This window comes from Epinephelus fuscoguttatus, linkage group LG15, assembly GCF_011397635.1.
Source record: "Epinephelus fuscoguttatus linkage group LG15, E.fuscoguttatus.final_Chr_v1".
Lineage (NCBI taxonomy): Eukaryota > Metazoa > Chordata > Actinopteri > Perciformes > Serranidae > Epinephelus > Epinephelus fuscoguttatus.
Window position 1 is genome coordinate 16,603,168 of NC_064766.1, and position 23,875 is coordinate 16,627,042.

The 23,875-nt window shown below is 41.1% G+C and overlaps 2 protein-coding genes across 2 annotated transcripts in view; both read right to left on the reverse strand.

Moving 5' to 3' along the window:
- The window catches only part of LOC125901694 (band 4.1-like protein 3), a 68,983-nt gene extending 54,286 nt beyond the window's left edge, over nt 1-14,697 (reverse strand). Inside the window, exon 1 of the mRNA XM_049597527.1 lies at nt 14,531-14,697. The gene's annotated coding sequence lies outside the window, so the exon portion shown is untranslated. The remainder of the gene's footprint in view (nt 1-14,530) is intronic.
- A 2,177-nt stretch (nt 14,698-16,874) lies between these two features.
- On the reverse strand, nt 16,875-23,650 carry LOC125902037 (transmembrane protein 200C). The gene is made up of 2 exons (XM_049598125.1): nt 23,549-23,650; nt 16,875-19,105 (listed from the first exon to the last, which is right to left on the reverse strand). Exon 2 carries the CDS (start codon nt 19,070-19,072, stop codon nt 17,507-17,509), a length of 1,566 nt encoding a protein of 521 aa, XP_049454082.1. The 5' UTR covers nt 19,073-19,105; nt 23,549-23,650; the 3' UTR covers nt 16,875-17,506.
- Nucleotides 23,651-23,875: the final 225 nt, after the last annotated feature.

Consider the following 23,875-nt stretch of genomic DNA (forward strand, 5'->3'; position numbering starts at 1 on the left):
CAATTAATGGCACGAGGTTTGTTGTTTTACATGGGAAAGCCAGCGCGAGTCAAATGTGGTAGGATGTTTAAAGGTACATTTATACTGTACTAAAGTACAGTTGCACTTTACTCGAATAATTCCACTTCATACATGGATGAATTATTCTCATTCACACAGCTATGCCCAGCCCACACAAGCTCACAATACACCACTAGAGCTGAAACAATGAGTCACTGATCGATTAGTTTATAGACGAAACCTAACTGGTGAATGTTTTATTAATTGATTAACTGTTAAGTTTTGTTTGCATGTTTGAAGGAAAAATAACTAATCCAGTAACAACAGTAAACTGAATATTTTTTGGATTTTGGACTGTTGATGGAACAAAACATGCTATTTGATAACCTGTTTCCATCTTTTTGGGAATATAAACCATACAACTAACTAAAATAACTACAAATCAATATTATCTGCAGCCCTAGGTGCCACAAATTCATCTAAGCCGGATCCAGAATGCATGCGAATACATTTTCAAACAATATGACAAAAAGTCTTAAAAACAAAGAAAACCAATTTAAAGGTCCAGCATGTGGGATTTAGTGACATCTAGCAGTGAGGTTGCAGTACTGAAACTTCTCTCATGTGCCACAGGTGTAGGAGAACTAAGGCCCTGTTTCAATCAAGCAGTTAGATACGCTTTTATTCTGTTTCCACTGTGAAAAGTTGTGCATGGTACCAACAGAACCGTTCTTAAATGTCCCCCATTTTCGGTCACCCCTCTGTTGGGGTACCTAGCACACAGATCGGGTACTAAAAAGTGGAGCTGTGAACACTGCAGTCTGTTGAGTGGTTAATAGCGGACTGTCATGTGGTGGGGAGGTGGGGCTTATGTAACCACTGTTCATACCATGGAGAGTTTTACACACATTAGTTAAAAATAACTATAAAATAAAGGATGTTTTGCTGCCCACAGCTGCTGTATACTGAGAAAAAAATAACTTAATTCATTGGGCCGACTGCCTGCAGCGTTTAAAGTGGAACATTAACTTGTTACGTTACTCAATTTATGAGCTGACAATGTGAATCCATCAGCACACCTTAAATTTCAATATGACAACTTTGACCATTGCTTTAGTTTTTATTATCTCTCTTGGATGACATACACTTTAAGTAATGAGTGGATCTTCAAGTGTTTAAAAAATATTTATTAATTTCAACTGGATTATGTGAACTACTTGTGCCCCAATCCTCACTTGGAGAAAAAAAGTGTCACGGAGCATCGCCACTGTGGGCTACAGCAACACTAAACCCCTGAGCTTGCCTGCGAAGGACAAACCCGCTATTTTTAAATATCCCACGGAGAGAGGCTCCCACTGCAGCCTGTTTTATTTTGTTCTGAAAATGTTGGTGTGCAACAGCGTTTTGTGGACGATAAACAAGGTGCAGACTTCCTTTTATGTTACCGGTGATGATGAATCACAGCTAGTTCTCGACGGAGCAGTTAATGACCACAACCCTGCCTGCCTACATTTAAAAGTAACATTTGCGGTGGAAACGTTAGGGTCTAGGTACCATATCTGAAGGGTTACTTTTGGTACCCAAGGTACCATACCGAAAGTGTGGTGGAAACTTATGGTGGCCGATGCCAAATCGCAAATGAGTCACAGACAAATCAAGCATAGGGTCTAGATAGGGTTATTCAGAGCCAGTGTTTGGTTTGTCTGTTCTGGGCTACTGTAGAACAACATGGCGTACTCCATAGAAGAGGACCCGCTCCACATGTAGATTTAAGGTAACAAAAACACAACGATTCTTATTTTCAGGTACTATAAACTAATAAAAATATACTTATGGATTATATATCATTTTCAGACCACCGTCTACAACAAAATTCATTAAAACTGACAAAATATATACTGTGTAATATCGTATAAATCAGCAGAATACTATTCTATTTTTTTTCTATTTTCAGATTTTGTTTTGCAACTTTTTTTTACACTAATACATTTTAGTGGGAAATACTGTATTTTTTTTATATCCCTGCATTTCTCTAACCACTATAATTACTTTGCAGTTTAAAAACTTAACACAAAAGCTTTGATGAGCTTATAAAATAATGCATTGTTATAGATTAAGCTCCTCAACAGTATATAAAGCTGTTAAATGTAACTCCCCTTGGACCAGCCACAACTTAAAAATGCCTTTCAAAGACTTACTGACTCTCTGCACTCAGTCTGGAGCTCTTTATAATATTCTTCAAACTGAAAAACATAATCCAAGCCATATTAAAACAAGCCAATATCAGTGAGCACATGAACACACACATCTGCTGCCTTCCTCGAGGTACATACATGTGGTCGTACGTGCACAAATACAGACATAAAAGCAAGTTTTTAATTAGTGTCTGGGCTGTTCCCTTTGGGGATTTGAGGGTTTTGCCTCCCGCCTCCCAGTGGGAACTTGACCCAACTCAGTCACCCATTTGACTTTTATTTCATCTAATTGCTTTCATGCTCAAGTAATATACTGCATGCCAACACTTACAGCACACTATGCAAATATAAATACACATAGTCACGCACGTTACGGCAGAGAAGTTTCTGCCGCAGTCGTACGTGAAATCCCTAAATAGTGACGGACACATAGCGGGCGTGTTTAGTAGATAGTAGAGAGTAAATGTAACAACACACACAGTGCAAGTGTTGTGTACAGCAGCCAGACAGCTGGCTCCTCATTCAGCCTCTTGCTAATTGTAACACAGCTCATAAAACAAGCTCAATGACAACAATGAATGTTTTACATTGAGGGCATTTAATTCAGGTTACAATCCAAGGTGACTGAGCTACTCCAAGTTTAAATTCCTAAACTTTACAAGCAACCATCAGTAAGGAGAGTGAGGCTTAGAGCTGCAGTGGCTTAACAATAGATGTAACACAATATTCCTGTAACCCTCGGTGCTGGGAGGAGAAATAATAGCCGAGAAGGACTGTCAGGAGAATAGTTTTTTCAAAGTGACACTGTAATAACTCATGGCAGTGTCTTTGCTGAGTCTAACGGGATCGCTCCAGTAACCATAAAAGGTCTAAGAATGTGTTTTTACTTAGGTGACAACATGAGAAGAGGCAGCCTTGCAGGTTCAGCCATCATCATGGTAAAAGTTGTTCTGACCATTTAATACTGATTCTACCACTTCTCCAAAGCTAGTCTCTTTCACTTCCCCCTTCATTCCTTGTTTTTAAAGCACACACACATTACTGTAATGACAAACCTCGCTCACACCATCACCACAATATTTCTCTCGGAGAATACACACTGTACATTATGCTTAATGTAACAACTAACTGGGATGTCTGCTCTCCGCACAGCCAAACAATAGTTATCTACATTTAGAGCAGGTGGAGTCTGGCACAGCATTGTCATGACAAGACTGATCGTCGGACACATTTCTCATCAGGGCCCGTCTGGCCAGTGGGTGGTGACTGTGCGCCTGTAATGCAGTAACCGATCTTAAATTGGAAATGAAGGATCAGCTTGTCTCCAAAGGAAATATCAATGCTCGCATACCGGCGCTGGAACTAATGGAGCTTCAATTTATAAATTCTTTTTTTAAGTTTAATGTATTTTTCTGACTTTTGCAGATATCAAATCAGGAGAAAAGACAGAACACACGGTAGCGTACACAAACAGGCCTATCTAACCAACTCAATATCATGTGACACTAAAAGCAGAGAACAGTAAAATGAATTTTTATTGATCCTCAGAGGGGAAATTTGATGTCACAGCAACACAAAGACAGCAATAGTACAGACAAATAGACAAAGTAATAAAACAATTAACAAGAGGTATACAATAAATAGGTCTGGGTGGGAATTACCACAGAATCCAAGATACAATATTATAGATATTTAAGCCACAATACAATATTATTGTGATTTTAAATATGTTGAAATATGCTGAGTATTGCAATAAAATATATCACGATATATTACCATTTATTACCTTTTTTCAACTGTAAATGATGTGCCCAAAAGAAAACTTTTTCAGCATCTGTTTCAGCTAATAAGATTAAGTTTTCAGTCTGTTCATCTAACATTAGCCATTTCATTCGCAGCAAAATGTATCTAGTTGACTGAAAATTTGTATTTGTAACATTAATAATTTATATAATTAAAAATATCGATGCCTGGCACTGTGTGACGATACGATATTGCCACACAAAAATATTGCGATACTATGCCGTATCAGTTTTTCCAACCTTTTAAATAGGGACGCAATAATCTGACTTTTTCAGTCCCTATACTGAAACCGCTTTGGGTATTGGCCTATAACGATAACCAATACCAGTGTTTAATTAATAAGCTGTATGTGTCACTGTGTGGAAATGACTGGGATCATTCCTTCATTTGTAAGGCAACATCACATTTGACTTATATATTGCTTTCCTAACACTGTACAATAAAATGCAGTTAATAAATACGTAGATAGAAATTCACTGAATTGTTATTTATCATTAAAATATTTCATTGTGCACCAGTCTTCAAAATTAACAGGAACTACAATTCAAGTGTACACCTTTTAAATGCAGATTGGTCAAAACAGAAACAGGAATTAAAATTATAGTTAACACAATACAACTGTTTAAAATGCAGTCTGCGGTCTACTAGTCTACTACAGGCGGAAACACGGAATTGAATAGAACAGATCATCCCCCCCGGTAAAGATAAACAATCAAGCTGTTTGAGTCAGTATCTGCCTGATATCCATTATCAGTATTTGCACATTCCTTTTAAAAAGAACAGACAAAAAAGAAAAACCATTTAAAAAATAGAAAAAGATTGCGAAGAAAAATTACAGTGGTTTATTTAAATTTAAATGGCAGCAGAGTCAGTGAGTCTAAAAAATATTAATTCTTTAAATTTTATTTTCAATTTTTATGATCAATGTGTCACCTCAAACAGGAAGCACGATCAGGCCTGCCTCACTGAAGGCGTGTATCTGACCTGTTGTACTGTTTTCCTGTGATCCTGTATTACAAGTACAAAGGAAGTGACCTTTGCCATCACATGCTTTGAGTTACAGTCTTTTTCTTTCTTTGTAGTTAATGTAATATAAAAAGATCTCGCTGAAGAGGAAGTGACATGTTTACCCACTGCGCTTGATTGGCAAATGCTCTACTGTATGGGAAGTTCAGATTAAATGGAAACACATTAGAAATAACCCATACTCTAAGGAAATGCTTGCAGTAAAAAGATGACTGAAATATCTGGGCCACGCCTCCACAGAGGTATCTGAGTTCTCACTCTCTGTATGTATAGTGACTTGCAGATAAGTGTGAGTACAAATCTATGACTCCTCACAGCCTTCAGAGCAGCCCTTGGTCAGCAGAATGATTAATACCACACAAGACAGACAACATGTGATCTCTGGACTCTACTTAGCTTATGTGGCTGCTTAACTCTTCACTTTTTTTCTGCTGCGTACAGACACTTAGTTCCTGTGCAGCTCGTCTGCTCTGAAGCCTGACCTTGAACTCAGATAGCCTTGAATCTCAATGTTAACAACTATTAGCATAATTGGGGAACACAGAATGAACTAGAAATGCTGCCACTGTCTGTTTTGTTTTACATGATTCAAAACTTACAGGAAGGAAGTTGCATTATACTGATCTCCTGCTTACACAGCATTTTGACTCTTAGGCTAAATTCAACTTAAGTATATAAAATGAATGAATCTGAAATTAGTGGTTTATTTAAAAGGTAATTCTGTGAAGCAATGTTTTGGGAAAACATCAAATTTTACGCAGCAAATCCTGGTGTGTGTGAATATATGTATATACTCTAAAATCAGTTACCTCATGAAGCTCATTACAGCAATACACCCTCCAGTGGTGCGGTCATAACAAGCAAGCTGGCACTTCATAAATACATACTGAAGCATGTCCTCAACAATATGCAGCAAATCACCCATGTGATCTCATTTAAAAAACAAAAACAAGTCCAGGCCAGCATTCCATGCCATCCCTGGGGTCTGGAGGAAAGTAATTGCTGGACCTAAAGGTTCTCTGAGCAAATGCAGAATTACATTTCCAGTTTTGCCCTTTGGTTTTTACACACAGAGATGCCACAGTCAGCAGTGGTGATCCTAGACTCTGGGGGGCCCGAGGCAAAGGCCCACATCCCCCTAAAAATGCATTCAGTCCAAACATCCATTAGGTCAACTGTGTTTGATCAAAAGTCATAATCTTTTAGTGAAAATAATAACACACACTAGCAGGGGCCAAACTCAGGGGGGTTGTGAGGCAGTTGTGGTGCACAGTATAGTGCCTTTGTGAAAGATTTAACCCTCTGAAACCTGAAGCGACATCACTTTTCTTGTGCTGCTTTCAGATGCCTTTCACAAGTATTTAAACCTTTGAGCGCTGAGCAAATTGGTGAGATTTTTTCCAAATACATGGGAGAAAAGGCAATGAGCAACTTGTAAAGAAATGTCTCACAAATTGCCCCCAAAATATTTAAAATGGATTTATAAAATGATTTTAAAACAAAAACTTGGGGGGGAAAAAACTAGAGGAAAAACTGTTATTACTACATTTTAAAATTATGTTACAAAATTATATTAATAATTGAGCACTCTTTCCAAGCCATTTCTTTTTTAACTGCCAAATGGTTAAGGGGTCTTGTAACTGTTTTCCCATATTTTTGGGAGGGCCAGCTCAAATATCTGCCAAGTTTGGCTCTCCTGTTGATGCGCCCCTGACAACCACTGACTTTACCGAGCCCTGGATACACTAGACAACTGTACTTCACTTATGCCAACCAATGCTATCCTAAAGTAAAGTCATGTCTAATTAGACTGCAGTCTGGCTGACGTTTCAATATAAAAAAAAGTTGAATTTTCCCATATAGATAGATATTTGATTTGTGCTCACTCACGACATTCTTCTCCATATCGGAATACATTATTCAGCATGAAGTCTTCATGGTTATCAGGTTAATTGCTGTTTTTTTAACTACACTTTGAACTCAATGAACTCAAAGTGAATTGGCTCCAGTTCTGCTTTCTTCTTCACCCCTAACTAACCAAAGCTACTATCCCCTGCTGTCCAGCTCTACTCAGCTGTAAATGCTTTCACTCCCAAAGGGCTGCAGGTCAGCAAGCATACATGCCAAATTAGAGGAAGATTTTGACACCCCAAACTGGGCCAAAGCTCCCAAATCGACCCCTATCTCAAGCACACTTTCATCACACTGCACCCCTCTATTAGAAAAGTCAGTTTTTTTTTTCCAACTTTGTCTCCCTTTCATGTCAAGCCAAGGGTACATACTGCAGATTAATGTGAAAAGGGATTATTACTCAGAAGCTGAGGAGCACTCCCTTTTTGTTGTCTGCATGTAGGAAGCACATCTTATCTCAAGGAATCATAAATGTGGTCTGCTTTTGTAACCTTTGGAAAGCAGAAGGCTAATGATTGTGCCTGTCAAGTGATTGCAGACCAGGCATTTTTAGAGAAAGGGAGGGGCTGCACATGTGTAGCATGCATGTGGTTTGGAAGAGAAAAAAAAAAAGGTGGCGTATTCAGAATCGTTCTTCCCTTTTAGTGCTTTCTGTGGATATCAGTATTTCAGTTTAGGAGAACAATTTAAGTAGCCTGATGTTCCAGCAGCAGTGTTAGTTGAGGTAATAACATCACTTGATTGATTTTTTATTGATAACAGTCTCTTTTCTTTACAGTACAATCAGCCTTTTTTTAGGACTCTAATTTTGGTCATAAACATATATAAATGTGAATATATACATATACATAAATTACAACAACCACTCCAGTATGAAAAGCATGTTAAAACAAGACTAAGTGGCAACAGCCATGCTGTGGATGGCACAATTTTTTTCCTAAGGGCCGTTTCATAGTCGACGCACGCAACGCGAACAAGCGACGCAACCAATGCAAGCTACGCACTTCCTTTCATAGTCAACACATTGAACGCAAGCAACGCAGGTGACACTTGAAATGCAATACATCGCTCGCGCAATAGGGGGTAGCAGAGTCACCGGTACACTCCGGCTAGCTAGTACTGCTGTAGCTAGCTAGTACTGCTATTGTATTAGCTAGAACTGTCATATTTAATGGGGGTGTGCCCGTACAAGTTCGCAAAGATTTTCCTCCTCGCCAGCCACACTTCATACCAGCTTCTTCTGTGAATAACAAAAAATGGTTAATTTCAAGTACGTCGCTTGTATTATCATCCCTGTTGGCAACACATGGTATTACACGCGTCACTGCGTCGCATATCAAAAAAATGGACAACATATTTTGAGACGCAAGCACGCATCATGGCGTCTTGATGCGTCCCAATGTGTTCATGTCTGCGTGCCTTTGCGTCGACTATGAATCGGCCCTAAGATTGTTCCTCTTAATCCCGTCCTATTGTGCTGTGATTGGCTAATACCACATGCTGCAATTGGCTAGTACCTCTTACATTGACATGTCGAGGTCGAAGGCAGTTAAGGTTAGGGCAAAGAGGTAAATCTAGCTAGTACTAGCAAATCCCTACACAGTAGGGCGGGGCTAGATGGAACGTTCTCAGGAAAAAACAATAAAACGTGTACTTGCCCTTGCCGATTTAAGCTAAATGCTAAGTTCAGCATGCGAACATGCTCATAAAAATAATGCTAACATGCTGATGTCAAGCAGATATTATGTTCATCGTCTTAGTTTAGCTTTAGGATAATAAAATTTGCTTCCATTTTCAGATATTAGCTTATTGCAAATATATTGTAGCCTATTGTGTGTATGTCAGCCGACAAGCTACAAGAACAGGGCAGAATTAATTACCATCAGCTCATATATCGTTACCATCGGCTCATATATCGTCATCTGAACTCCCAAATATCGATACCAGTATTGGCCTCAAAAAATACAGTATCAGTCGAGCTACAATGCATCTCTATGTTTTCTGTGTTTAGTTAGATAATAAATCAAAAAAAAAGAAAAGAAACTGTGGGACACATTGTTGGATAAACTTAGGCAAGAACAAAAGACGTTTCAGTGTCTCAGTGTTCATGGCAAAGTAGCAATTTGGTACAAATGCAAAAGAGTTTTTGGCAGGAAACAAAAGTTGCTGTACAATAGCACATTTGTGGATGCCTTCAAAGAGCGCCCAGTCTGAAGCTCACCCCTACTCTCCACTATAAATACCCTGTAACTGTCAAGGTGCCATCCCAGGAGCTGGAGCTTTATAAGGCAAAGACTGCCCCATGCTACTCTCAAGTGATCAGCCAACACTGGGAGATAACAAAACTCCCAACAAGCTTATCTGTCCACTCAACAAGATTGAGTCATACATGTTATCTCCGCCAGCTCCCAAAGGCTTTGGTGACCGTAAGCAGCACGGCAGTCACGTGTGGAGTTCAGCTCACTTCACTGACTGTGAATGACTGTACACCTAAGGGCAGGAAATCTGTGCTGATGGCTTCATTTGCATTTTACACTTCAGGCTGATGTTCCTGATGTTGTAAAAATAACAAGTGAGCAGATAGAAGTTCAGTGTCTTGCTCAGGGACATTGTTGATGGACACTTTTGCTGTTGATGCGATCCAAACTTTCAAATACATGACGGTCTGAGCTATGACGACCTTTCACAAGTCACAATACGCAGTTATTTTTAATCCTAATTCAGTTTCATTTAAAGGGGACCTACTATGCTCATTTTCGGGTTAATACTTCTTATTGTCTGTGCTGGAACACCTGTATTTAACCTCACTATGAAACGCACTGTTTTAGCACCCGACTCCTTAATCTTCCCTCCTGAAAAAGCCCAGGCTGCTCTGATTGGTCAGAGTTGCTGTGTCTTCCATATCTCAGCGTGTAGCAGCCAAGGGAATGTCTGTAAGCGAGTATAGCGGCACTTTCTGATGTAAGAAATCACCAATAAAAGCTTCTAAACCAAAATCTTCACAACCACATGTTCCAGTATGACTATCATCGAAAGAAATTATTAACATCAGCAACCAGGATTACTTGTTTCCTTGATGTTAACATGTAGCTACATGTAGCAGTGTACTTGGAGCTGGGGAATGACTGATAAAGGGTGAAGTGGCACTTTCTATCATGAAAAATCACCAATAAAGGCTTCTAAACACAACCGGACATGTTTCAGCAGGAATCTAATCTGAAATCTGGGAGAAATTAACAATATCAGCAACCAAGATTATGTTTTCTTGATGTTAGCATGTAGCTACATGTAGCAGTGTACATAATGTGAACACTTGCAGTAGCGTGCCTGAAGCAGATGACCATATAAAGAACTCCATCACAAGCTGATGTACGCTTGTTTTGAAAGTAGAAAAAACCCTTGGAAATAGAGTATGTAGACCTGTCTAAAGCTTGAGAATTTTCTTTTATATGCGTTTACCTCATTATTTGAAACTTTGGTCATGTTTACTATAAACATCCACCATTATAAGATTATATATATGACAGGAAATAAGGAAAAGCACAACAGGTCCCCTTTAAATTCTGTGTGATTGCATTCAAGTTTATAAAGTCTCTAGGACTGCAGCTATCAATTATTTTTCATCATTGATGAATCTGTGGATTACTTTTTCAATTAATCGCTAAATCTACAGGATTTGTTAAAAAAAGAAAAGGTGAAAAAATACACATCACAATTTCTCAGGTCTTAAGACAATGTCCTCAGACAGACCAAATCCCAATCTACAATGATGTATGGCAAAGAAACGCAGACAGTTCTTACAGCTGAGAAATTGGATCCAGAAAGTCTTTGGTATTTTTGTTTGTAAAACAACTGAAACAATTAATCAGTTATCAAGATAGTTGCAGAATTTAAATCAGGTTCTAATTCACTCCTTTCCATTTATCTTACTAAATTAATCAAAGCCATTCAGATGCTTATCGTATCTCTGGAAAATAAATTACATTTCAGACTTTAGGATGTAATTTATGGGCTTGCGTCACTTTTTAAGTGTCACAGGAGATTTTACATGAACAGAATGATATATAGTATTGTTTACAAAGATCTATTAGTGTACTATCAATTATTGTTCAAGCACAAATGGCAGAATGTCTCTGATTAAAGCTACTTGAATGTGGGTATTTGATGTTTTTGGTCCTCAAAACAATACATTTGAAGACTGGAGAGAAGGGAAATTGTGATAGGCATTTGTTTTCGGAAAAACATTGAACCGACAGTTAAAGGGAGAAGGTGAAAAAATTTGAATAATTTTACAGTTGTTGTTAAAAGGCAGTTCATATTATATGAACGAATAGCTACAGAGATTAAAAAAAAAAAGTTGTTTATTTCACCAGGAGTTTAGTAATGGACTGTACCGTGGGAAGGTTGTGGGTGTCATGTAAAAACTCAATATTTGGCTCGGCCCTCTTACTCCAAAGAATGTCTAGAGATATTACTCCAACCTTTGCATGTCTTATCACTAAATCGTGATAATGCCAGAGATTTGCAGACAATTTCTTTTAACCTTCAACCTCTCTTTCTGACTCACACAGACATGGGCCCTTCCATATCCTTCATTTTGTCCAACACAGCACAATGAGTCATAGCATCAAAGAGCATCAGGTAAAATAATGTCTTCTCCTCCAATACCATGTCAGCGCCATTGATCATTACCTGATCTCACAGCGGTATTGATTTTAATCCTTAAGATGAATAGACAGAGATAGTCTTCATCACTGGCAACATTACATCAAAACCACAGTAGGAAGTCTCTCCTGTAGAGAGGTGTCTGCAGCAGAACGAGTAATAATTAAGAAATGAATGAATGACCTTGAGCTACAGAAAGAGGATTTAATCTTGTTATGTCATCACACCAGATAATAGAGGAATGAAATCGCATTCAGAAGGGGACACATTCCCTGATAATAGCTAAAGCTCACCGGGGTCACAAGATACTGGCCTTTCAATCATAAAGCCTGAACACCATCCTCAGACATTATACCTGATGAAACATACAGTTTTTGTAAATATGCTGCATTCCAGTCAAAGTCAGAGTTTGGAAATTCCCCGCTGCTCGCCCATAATTACAGCCTTCCCGTGCTCCAGTGGCCCAGCTTGGAAAAACCAGGCAAGAAACATGGTCACCCACAAAATTTAAATACACTTTCCCCACATTACAGCTGCTATCACGTAATTTACAGTATGACAGCATTTACCTGCTAATCTGTGGGTGCAGCTTTCCATTTTGAATTTATAGCTGGCTCTTTTTCTCTCTGTGTTCTTCTCACTGGGTTAGCTGGAAAACGTGATGTCACATACTTCCACGCACCAATCAGGATTGAGCTACATTTAAATCTGAACGTGATGACAGCTGGTGGGTCATTTGTCCATGTATGGGTTAAACTGTTCATAAATAATACCTTAAGATGTTTTTTTTTTTCACTTTAGTGTTGCGTTTTTAGTCATGAATATCTAAAGCGCCTGTTATGAAAGTGTCAAATCAAAAAGTCAAATGTAAAAGGAGTCCCTTGTTGTGACGATTCAACTGATGATTCTGCTTTATAAGGAGTTCCAGCTCAATGTTCAGCTGTCTGGGCCACAACTTTACTATTTTGGGTAACTCTCACCACTCTCATAGCGTCGTTTTTGGCACTCGAGGTGTCTGTTTTTGGTGGAAAAGCTCTAAAAATCAACTGTACACTACCTGCTCAGCACCACACAGCAGATAGACACAGTAAGCAACTAGCTAGGGAACACAGTGGAGCACTAAGCGGCTTAAGAGACAGTTATTTCCCTCAGCAGTTGGTGGAGACCAAAAACAGAGCTAAAAAATAGTGAATATTGAACTTAGATTCATCAGGTGGACACAAACAGGATTCCAAATTAACGATAATGTTGCTCTGTAACGTCTGGATGAGTAAATAAGCAACTGGTTGCTAACAAGTTTAACTTGTTTCGGCTGCTCCCACGAAGCAAACAAACTTCTTATTGTAGGTTTGAGATTTAAAGGTCACACTTTCAGTGGATTTCAGGGGCTGCCCACTTGTCATGTTGTCATTGTTGAAATCATACATGCCTGACATTGTTACATCTCTAGAAGCAGCATGTGAGCTTTGGCCTTGTGAGTTCTGACTATACTGAAGTACAATTTCAAGCAGCAACCAAACGCCTTTCTGATTATTAGTCTTAAAGCCTGTGGTCCCACCTCTAAATACAGACAACTGCACATTACATAAGATCAGCATGGGAGGAAATAATAGGACAACCCCTGCCTATATGGCATGACATGCAGCAATTACATTTTGCATACTCAGGTCTCTTAAAGACAAGTCCGTCAGTCATGGTGATGGCGAAAGCACCAGCTCAGCAAATGCTTCCACTCCTGAACACCTCACAGAGAAACGTGCAGGACTTTCTGTACACGCAGCCGCCAGCCAATGAACACGACAAGTCCCACGGACTTTGCCCGGCCTTATCTCCTCGGTCCTGTACGTTCACCTTCATCATTCAACCTCATAAACCTGGTAAAGCTACTGAGCTGTAAGAACGACCATGTGGCCCTATCAAGAGCAATAGTCCATCCTAAATATCTATAACATGACTTCATTTCAGCCACACGGACCTCAGGACATTAATAAAATACCAAAAATGACCACACAGTAAAGTTTAAGCACCTCTTGTAGAGTCCATGAAAGGGAGTATTAAAACAAAGAGCACCACTTCTATTTTGGGGAGGATATAAGCGGAAACACATGCTGTGATGACTTCCCATTTCCGAACTGTCTGCCTGTGCCCAGCAAGCTTTTGATCAGGTGCAAGCGTGTGTGTGTGTGTGAGTGTGTGTGTGACTGCTTGCTCAGCAAAAAAAGAAAGAAATTAGTTAAGGAACAGCCTGAGAAAAGCGCTGATATAGACCTTACAGACTCCATGACAGAACATGATCAGCATGTTGGAGAGGGCCTCATGCCAAATGTCACGGCGACATTTTAATACTTAAGGCTTTTTTTTTTTTTTTTTAAAGAAATGAAAACACCAGAGATAGTCGTTTTGAAGTGCTTTCACTTTTAAACAGCTGTTACACAAACTTTTTGTACAACTTAAGTAGGTTTAAATACTTCAACACATTTGTCTAGTGACCCTTAACCCCTACTGTGTCACTCTGGCCCCATGGTTGACCTTAGAGCCTTGATTAGAGCTGCTCAAACGGATGTCTCTTTTACTTTACCCACTCAGACATGTGTGGACTGCCTCTGTGTTTATGTGTCATACTTCCCGCTTTTGTGAATAAACTCATGCACTCACCATTTCACATTCCAGGTCCCCGGGTAAAGCAGCAGGTCACAGTGTGTTGGTAAACCCCGGTGTTGGAAACAGAGAGAAAAATTAAACAGAAACATTAACTGAGTGGATATACACGTGTCAACTTCAGGGATTAACCCTTAAAACAATGTTATTAGACGCTAACGGCATGTTAAAGCTGTTTAAATCATGCAAAACTCTGTAAAGTCACTGTCCTGTAACCGTGCTGACATGTAGAGAAGTTGAGCAGCGCACAAACAAACACTTGGACACTTTACCTGAGTCTTATGAGAGCGATCAAACTCCGTGATCAGCAGCTGACAGCAGCCTGTGAGTGACCGCACACCAGGGATCCCGACACGGGGCTCGTCCGGGTGGAAAGGACCAGACACCTGTAAGCGCCTGCTTTGGCAAACCTTTCCAGAGACGGGACCGAGCTAACCCCGCCCCTCCTGCCTCTAAAACGGCCCCCATAGTGCTGCTAAAACGGGCACGCCCACGGTGCCGACGCAGGCAGCAGCGTCCCAGCGCCACCTGGTGGAGCCTGCAGGTAAGAGGGGTGTGACGGATCATCAGCTGTGTGTCACATGACCACTAGATGGCCTCGGTCGTCTGAGGTGCGTTTAGATGCTTCATGATAAAGTCTGCAAATTTAAGACGGTGCTCCTGACTTTGTCCTGGACTTGTGCTGGACTTGTGCTGGACTTATGGGTAATGTTAATAACATCAGTTTTTTTGCGTTTACTTTCATAAAATGTATGACATTTACATACAAGTAAAAGTAACAAATGTGCATTAATATCAGTAAAAGCCCTTGCATTCATGTTACTCAAGTAAAAGCATGAAAGTATTATAAAAAAAAAAGTTTAAAAAAGTGGATTATTTTTTACGAATGTATGAGCAGTGTTAAAAAGATGTTGCTGGTGAAGCTGGAGCAAATTTGAACTGTTTTCTATACTGTTAATTGTCAAGGGTTAGGGACTGTTCATTATTTATGGGGGGGGGGGGGGGGGGCATGTGACATTTTTTAAAACACTGGGAAGGGACTTATGTTTTTTATTTTGGCTTAGGGGAAGGACATACAACTTTTAATGGCTGTATTTTGTATTTACTTTAAACAGCCCAAAGCCACCGGCAGATTTGAAAAGCATGTTTTCTTTAAGGGTCCCCAAAATTACACCGTTTATCACAGCCAGAAACTGTAAAAACAGAGATTATCATTGGATTTTCAAAATTTGGATGGTCCTTGAACACATCATGTGCAAGAAAAAACAACCAAATCTGAGCCTAAAATTCATTTTAGATGACTTCATTCTACATGTCTCATTTAAGAGTTAGCCAAAAATAAACTTTTTTCATGAACTAACTAGCATACATGACAAGGGTGAAAAACAAAGGCTTTTTTCAACTTGAGTTGATTTTGTCTTCAACTTTTAACTTTCAAACATCAGAAGGTACGCTTTTAAAATCTACTGACTAATTTATGGTGGAGGGAGGGTCATGTATTTTCACCCCAGTCAGTAAGGCAGTAAGGAAGGCTCAAGTAGCTTCGGGCTGGGTCAAAAAAAAAAAAAAAAAAAAAAAAAAAAAAAAGAAGTCACACCCCAGCCACCCCCTGTGAGTAAAGAACAGTCCCTTATACATCCAGGTGGCAGTTTATTAGGTACAACTAATGCAGTCCTGCAAAAGAATCCTCCCTTTGTGAAGGTTATGATATTCAGTTTTTGTTGAAACCAGTTTAGAGTCATGTTGACAGCAGCTTCATGAAGGTGGGATTATTGCAAGGCTGTTGAATTAGACTGCTTTAGTTCTGCATTAGTAGGTGTACCTAATAAACTGGCGATTAGTTGGTAAGTTAGTAAAGTTAGTAAGCAGTGACTGAGTTTCAAATAAATGTCGTGGAGTAAAAAAGTACAATGTTTCCTCTAAAAGTATTGGGTAGAAGTATACGTACATTACATTATACATTCATCAAAATTGTACCTAAGTAGTAGAGTGTGGTGTTACATGCAGAAGAAGCACATACATAAAAGTGAAAAGTACCTGAATAAATAAGTGCAGAAACATATATTAAATGCAGATGTTTCCATATAGAGCACAGAGGGTATACAAATGATGTGAACCATATGCTATTTTATTTGCAGTCACCAGATCTCAACCCAGCTGAAAAACCTATGGGAGCTTTTGGGGTTTTTCCAGTGGTTCATGCTGGCCAAACACCTTACTAAGAGGACAGTATATAGTTTTTTCCTTTAGTTTGTTACACATCTGAATTAAAAGATACGCCTCTGCTAATTTATCCGTTCAAACAATGAAGCCAATTATTTAAACGACTGTTGTAAAGGTCAGTCATAGGTTACTGGTCTCACTTCAGTTAGCACAGACAATGTAACATCAATACCACTGCAGTCTTTCCCCAGTAATGAGAAGTACTGCAGAAGTGCAGGAAAACAAAATCCATACCATCCGCAGGTTTGCCACACACTTCATCTCTCATTGTCTGACAGCTCTCATCCTTTTCATTTCACTTTTCTAAAGCCATTTGGAGCAAACAAAGTATTTTGCACTGGCTGCATTTAATCCGACATCACACAAGGACGCCTATTAGACTCGAGCGGAGGTGTTACAGTCAAGTTTATTCAACCATGAATGCTTCATATAAACAAGTGTGCACATAGGAAGACCTTGTACTCAAGGTCCCGATCCTAAACCAAACGTCTACCTGAGATTCAATTCAGTTCACCTATTCACGTGGTATTAACACAACAATGTAGAGAAACAATTCTAGACTATTTAGTTTTCTGTGGCATATTTTAATGCTACAGTACAACATGTCAGACATGACGAGTTCTCAGTGACAGTTTTGGCGATTCTACAGGCTACAATGTTTGCCCTACTGTTATACAAAAGAAAAGATAAAACTCATCATCATCAGATTTTCTGTTTTGTTTTTTTTGTTACAAATCTTTACTAAATCTTCTTACAAGTCTTTAGTATTGCTCTTGCTACATTGAAAAAATAGAAAAATTACATCTGAATATCGAGCTGTGGATGTGGTATTTATAAAGAGCCTTGCTCTTGAGTGTTCATGGCTATGTTTCAATAGTCCTTAGTTGCTTACTCCCCACGCTGCTTACGTCCTCTGTAATGGCCAGCGTCACGTCAGCAGTCAGAGAAGAAGGTATGAAGCAAAGAACAAGACATCAAACAGTTTTCAAAGGCTCATCTGCAAACAAACAAACAAACAAAATAGTCTAGGATTCTGCAGAGGTGCTGGCTGTCACCAGATCGTCCTCTCCCTGAGCTCCTTCCTCCGCTGCTGCTGCGCCTGTTGCTACTTCCTGTTCGGTGGCCACTAAAGAAGTGTCCGTGTCGGGGGCTTCGAAGGACTCGCCCCCCAGGTCAGCCAGTTTGATGTAGCCCTTACTGTTGGAGCGCTCCAGACGAGGGCAGCTGAAGCGCCTGGCTCTGTCGCCCTGACGACACACAGACACAGACAGGCTGCAGCGGCGTGCAGACCTGGGCTGCTCCGTGAGAGAGTTGAGCGACAGCCGTGACCCCATCGCCCTGGCAACAGGCGATGGAGGAAACAGCTGAGTCCACTGTGCTTGAGGCTGAGCCTGCGGCGCCCCCTGTTGGTCAGTTGTGTCTGTGCTTATGTCCTCATGGCTCTGGTGGGTTGGTGGGGAATCTGGCGTCGAGGCCTCCTCCTCCTCTTTTGTGTCCGTCTCATCAGTCCGGCTGCTGCTGGCTTGTCCTTCCTCGCTAATTGTTTCAACAGCAGCAGCCTCGATAACGACCCCCTCCGCTGAGCGTCCCTCTGCCTCTGCTCTCTCAGACTCCTCTACCTCACAGTTGTTCAGTTTTATCACAGGGAGGGTGAAAGCGTTCACAGAGGAGGTGACGATAGAGGTGGTCTCCCACTGTCGGGGCTGTGGAGCGTGCTCGCTGCTATTGCTGTAGTCTTTGTAGATGCTGTAGACAGTGTCCGTGAAGGTCTGGACATCTCTGGACCAGCTACGAGGCCTGCTGGCCAACGACGGGCGCCTCAACACCTCATCGCCCCCTAACTCACCCTGGGGGTTGAGTCCAGTGGAGGGCCAGGAGCTGCGAGTAAGCATCCCACTTGCAGGGAATGACCCCGATGGGCCCTCGGCGTTCCTCGACTGAGTGTAGTTCACCAAACCATTCAGAGGCGAGTACTCCTTCGACCGTATGCTGTGTAGATCTATAACTGTGGAGTAGATATCCCTCAGGTTGATGATTTTGGTTTTCTTGTCTCGGTTTTCATGGAGGACTGCATTGGCGCAGATGAAAAGGAAAATGCCAATTCCCATCACCAGCGGACCGAAGACTTTCAGATTGTCCGAGTACAGGTAATTATTCAGGAAGTCACACAGGAAGCCACAATTACGGGATGAGTCGGTGGTGCTGCTGTTAGAATGGCTCTGGTTTAATGAACTCATCTGTCCGGAGGGAGGCTTACTATGGGTCACGTTAGAGGAAACAGGCGGACTCTTGGAGTAGCTCATCCTGTTGACGTGGTACCCTCCAGTTCTGCGGCGCTCCTGGTACTGCTGCTGGTTCTGGCTGGGCCAGTAGCCCAGTACCGCCATGGAAATCCCCACCATGAGAACTATAACTCCAACAGCGGCCACGCAACCGGCCGGGGAGCACAGGTTGAGCTTGCCCTTCACGATCACCACGTCGTTCTTCTTCTTTTTCTTGGATTTCCGCTTCCTTTTGTTTTCCGCTCGGTTTTTGGAGCGGAGGGAATCCTGGCGCCTGTTCATGCGCAGCAGGCCACCTGTGGCTATCATGGTGGCGATTGGACAGCAGGCTTGTCACTCAACCTGGCAGGACACGGAATAGAAAAGAGAGAGCATTAGGTTAATAATTTACATCATAAGAAGGTTTAGACATTTAGAGCTACGGAGTGAATATGTTCATTTCACTGAGAGATTACACATGTAATCCAGATTTATTATACATACAAGGATTATGGTCCAAGCAAAGCTGGCAACTAACCCCCAGGGACCAGAAAGCCCCAGGTTCAGAGTGTGACAATTTCTTACAAATTGGTTTGGTAATATGTAAAACTAAAAGTCAATATAAACTGAAATGCTAAAGGCTTTAAGGTGTAAAAATCCAGTTCTGAAAGGCCCTGAAAATCTATTTTCCCTGTCAGCTTCTTACTCTGAGCGATGGGATCCAACATGAACACACATATTTCTGCCACAGAACAGTTTGTTTTTTCCCATGAGACAATATTTACTTATTTTTTTTCTCCTCTGTGCTCTTTTTACCGGTTTCAAGTAGGGCGGGACTCAGCTGGAAAAACATGATGTCACATCTTTCCAGGGACAAGTCAGGATCTGGCAACGTTTGAATCAAAATCTGATGACAGGTAGTGGGTTGTCCGTCAATCAAAGCTGATGAGGCAACACCCACGCAGTCCTGATGAAGCAGTTTTTGAAGAGTTTAAACTCTAGAAACCTGATGTTTTGAAGTTGTTGTTTTTTTCTTTTCAGTCATGAATATTTAATGTTATAGAGAAAGACTTCAGATTTGATGCCAAGTTTGCAGGGGCTTTAATATTCCAGTGTGAAAACACTCATTGGTTTCTGGGGCATAATGGGTTGGCAGAAAAGAAGGGGAGGTTCAGGATCCGCTGGTGGCCCTGGATCTGAGATTATCCTACAGGCAGAGTAAACACTGTTCCTTAAAGATGTATTTCACTGCTGTAAAGATGGTCTTTTCATAAAACTAGTCTGTTTGTGTAGCAGAAAGATGCAAATACTTTTGAAACTGCTATCACATGACGAGCAAACTGAGGAAGACGGCTATGGTATTTGCTTTTGCTCAAGAACCACCAGAAAGCACAACACCGCACAGGACCAACAAACGCTCCTGCTGGTGGGTGACGTAATGTGAACTTGGCTGTTGGACACAGGAAACAATATGGCGGCCAGCTATTAACAAACAATCTCGAATTACATTAGACAGTAAAACCCTTTTTTGATAGGCACCAGGCAGTAACAGAATCTTGGTTCATATGTTATTGTCACTGCCTAGTTTTACCGTTAAATTGAAGTTTGGTCTGACTTTGGTCCCTCTCTCTTGATCCACTTCTACACTCTTTTGCTGGTCTCAAAATGGATGTTTCTGTAGCTATACTTGCTATTTTGAGTGCGTAATTGTGTTTCTACTGAGAATTATGGCAAAATGCAGTGCACTATAAGTACCAAAATGATGCGCTCATAATGGTCAAACACTGGCAGTTTTTACCCACATAGATCGCCATGTCGACTACATAGTAAGGGGTTGGACAACAAACACATTTCAATCTTGTATAATGTTGACTGACTACTGAGGTAAACACCAAAGAATTGTACAAATAAATCTGTATTTTTTTTCTTTTATACTGTTGTGAGCCATTAGCTAGTTTATCGGGTTAATTCTGTAGTAATCTGGTACCGCAAACGAAAATACTAACGCTAACATTAGCTATCAGCTACACATTTTATCATCAGGCATTGATGTTACATGTGTTGTTGCCTTACACATCTATGACTGTGACGTAGTAAGGGCGTAGTTATGTTTGCTGTTTGTCATCTCCACCATAGAAGACTTGAACATTAGATTTGTGGTCAGATGCCAGACGAGTTAATATTTGCAAAATGCGGCAGCTAACATGAACTTGGAAGATCAGCTGTTGACAGAGCCAGCCAGTATCAGCTACGGACATTTGTAACGTGCTGTAAAAGCATGTTAATTTTAAGTGCAAGTGAGCAAACAAGCAGACATAGCAAGCATATATTTCAGAGAGGCTTGCAAATTGCTGAGCAGAGGAAGAAGGCTGCCAAATCTTGTGACAGTCATTTCTGGTAAGTGCGCAACAGCCGTGTTTGATTTGAGACAACACTGCCCTGTCAAAATTTGTGCACTGTGCTTGTGAGTACATAGTGTTCACAGTGAACTGCATGCCAGTGTACCGATGGAAGTATCTGATGTGAGACACAGCATTTGTGTCTGTGGTGGCAGGCATATGAAAATGCGGAAGTACAATCTGTAGTTGGAGCAACAGCCCTACAGCCAGCAAAAATATGCTGGATGAAAAACGATTTGAGCTGACAGATGAGCAGGAGGATCTTGGTGCTGGTAAGATGGAGGAAGTTATGTTAGTTGTTGGAAATCGGCAAAGTCTTCCTTTAAATCTGCACCAAAGGCAGATGCAATATTAGTCATCCGATGGTCAGTAAACAGATAACATCCATCTGCTGCTGCTGCTGCTGGATCTATAAATACAATGATGTAAGCGAAACAGAGACAAATACCCAAGTTGACAGCGGAGAACAAGGAGTGCTATTTATCTATATTCAGCTGTGCCGGTATGATATCAGCCTATGAAAATGTAATGTGTCCAGACAGGAGGCCAGCAGGCATGTTCTCTCCACCTCACTCTCGCTTCCTTACTCTCCTCTCTCGCACCAACCTCTCCTACCAACACTCTCCCTCCCGCCTTCCACCCAGATCCACTTCACCATCAACCCAACACAGCTGTGCTTCAAGATGACAGTGTCCTTCACATATACGGCGCATCACAAAAGGCAAATGTGAGCTATTAGTCATGTGTTTACACGCCAACACCATCTCCGCCACATAATATGTTTGCATTCATCTCTCTGATTATGCAGCACAGTAGTAGGAGCCGCGGTCCAAAGGGCGATGAAGCTACCAACACTTCATCATGATTACAGACATCTGCTGATGAGCTCCAACCACATGTGGTGAATGATAATCGCAGGATATGGCTGATTAATTAGAGAGACTCCAGCATTCCCCCCTGGATTGTGCTGGTAGCTAGGTATTTAATTTGACTAATCACGCCTAATTGTGTATGACTTAGGGCTTAGGGTTCATGAATAACTTATTCCACAAATTCCTTTCTGAGCAGCAATTAATAAGAGGCTTTCAAAGGTTGCCCTGGGTGTTGCTCTCTCCACCTTTAACAGTCAAAAATAATGATGATGAAGGTCCTTGACATCCCTTTATGATCCAAGTTATTACAGGCAGTTCTCACGGAAAGTAGAACACGGAGCTCTGCACCTGAGCCTCAGCAAACAGCACACCGGTGCTCAGCTGCTGTTTATAGCGACTTTCTCAGTATATCGCATCCAATAACCACTCAAATGCCTCCCGGGCGAGAGCAAGTCAACCTGCACTAAAACTGATAACGCGTAGGCGGACCTCTCTCTATGTTTGGGAGGAGAAGGGCAGCGGTAACGTGGACCAGAAGTGGGTGTGGACACGTCGGACTGTGTCTCTGTCTGCGGTGCTGAACCAACAGGAAGCAGCTGCCAACTACTCGGTTTGTCTCCCTAAAAGCTGCCCGTCTGGCAGGATGGAGAGGAGAGCAGGCCGGTGTTAACGCTCGGTCCATCCAAGCTGCGGGGGCGCATATTTTCGCGCAATGTTGCATGAGTAATCGACTGTTGACATTACGGCGCATCTGTTTCCCTTCTGCTGGAAGAGCCCCGTGAAGCAAATACGAGGTGCTGTGGAGGTTGAAGGAGGTGGTGCCCTGAAAATGTCCAGAGCCACGGCGACGCATCTCGCTCCAAGCACAAAAGCCAAACAGAGTATTTTTGGGCGCACAAGGTGCAGACAGATGACAAACATCCACACCTCTTCCACGGCCTGACGAAGCCCATGCTTTCATAACTAACGCAACAACTATGAGGGCTAATAATAATAATGGGCTGCCATTATTTAAACGCGTAATGCCAGCTTTTCTTGGCAACTTACAATAAATCAGTATTTAATTGCAACATCAAAGCTGTAAAAAAAAGTTTAACTGGATACAAATCCACCTTAAAATATTGCTGTTTTCTCCTTCCACTCCTTTTTTACTGTATATCTCTCACATATTTGGCAGATGATGTTTCAATAATCTAACACACGCAACAGAATCATGATTCAAATGTTAAATGATAAAAGTAAATCGACTGGAGTGCGCATCGATCCAAGTCCAACGCCTTCCTGACATCAAAACTCTTGTCCGTCGATTTATTGCGCGATCAAAAACACGCAAACACACACACAACTACATCTATCTGCTACACAATTAAAACACTTCCTAAACCCTGCTTTCCCTCGACACAGCCTGCTTAGGAGTCAATGTAGGATCAGATTAAACACAAAAGAAGCACGAATATCCAGCTGGAGGTAAAGACGTAGGAGGTGATTTGAAAAGGAAAAAAAAAACATATCGTAAAAACAAGCGAGTCTCTTACCAGAAATTGTGGCTTGACAATCAAGCATCTTCAAAGGCGCACTCCTCGTTCAGCTGTGCATGTCGTGGTGCGCCACTTTGGTGCCGAGTCTGGAAGAGTGGTTTCCAGTTGAACGCGGACTCACAATAGAGCGGCAGGGGCGGGCCAACTGCGTTTCCATTGGTGGTGATTATTGGGCAACGTGAAAAATGAGGGCTGCTGAGGACATTTATCATACTGTATGTTAGACTCCAAGCACTTCCAGATCTTTTTTTTCATTACACTTTTGGACACAATAATCAGTGACCTGCTGATTTAAACTTGTCTATCATACTAATGTGTTTTTGC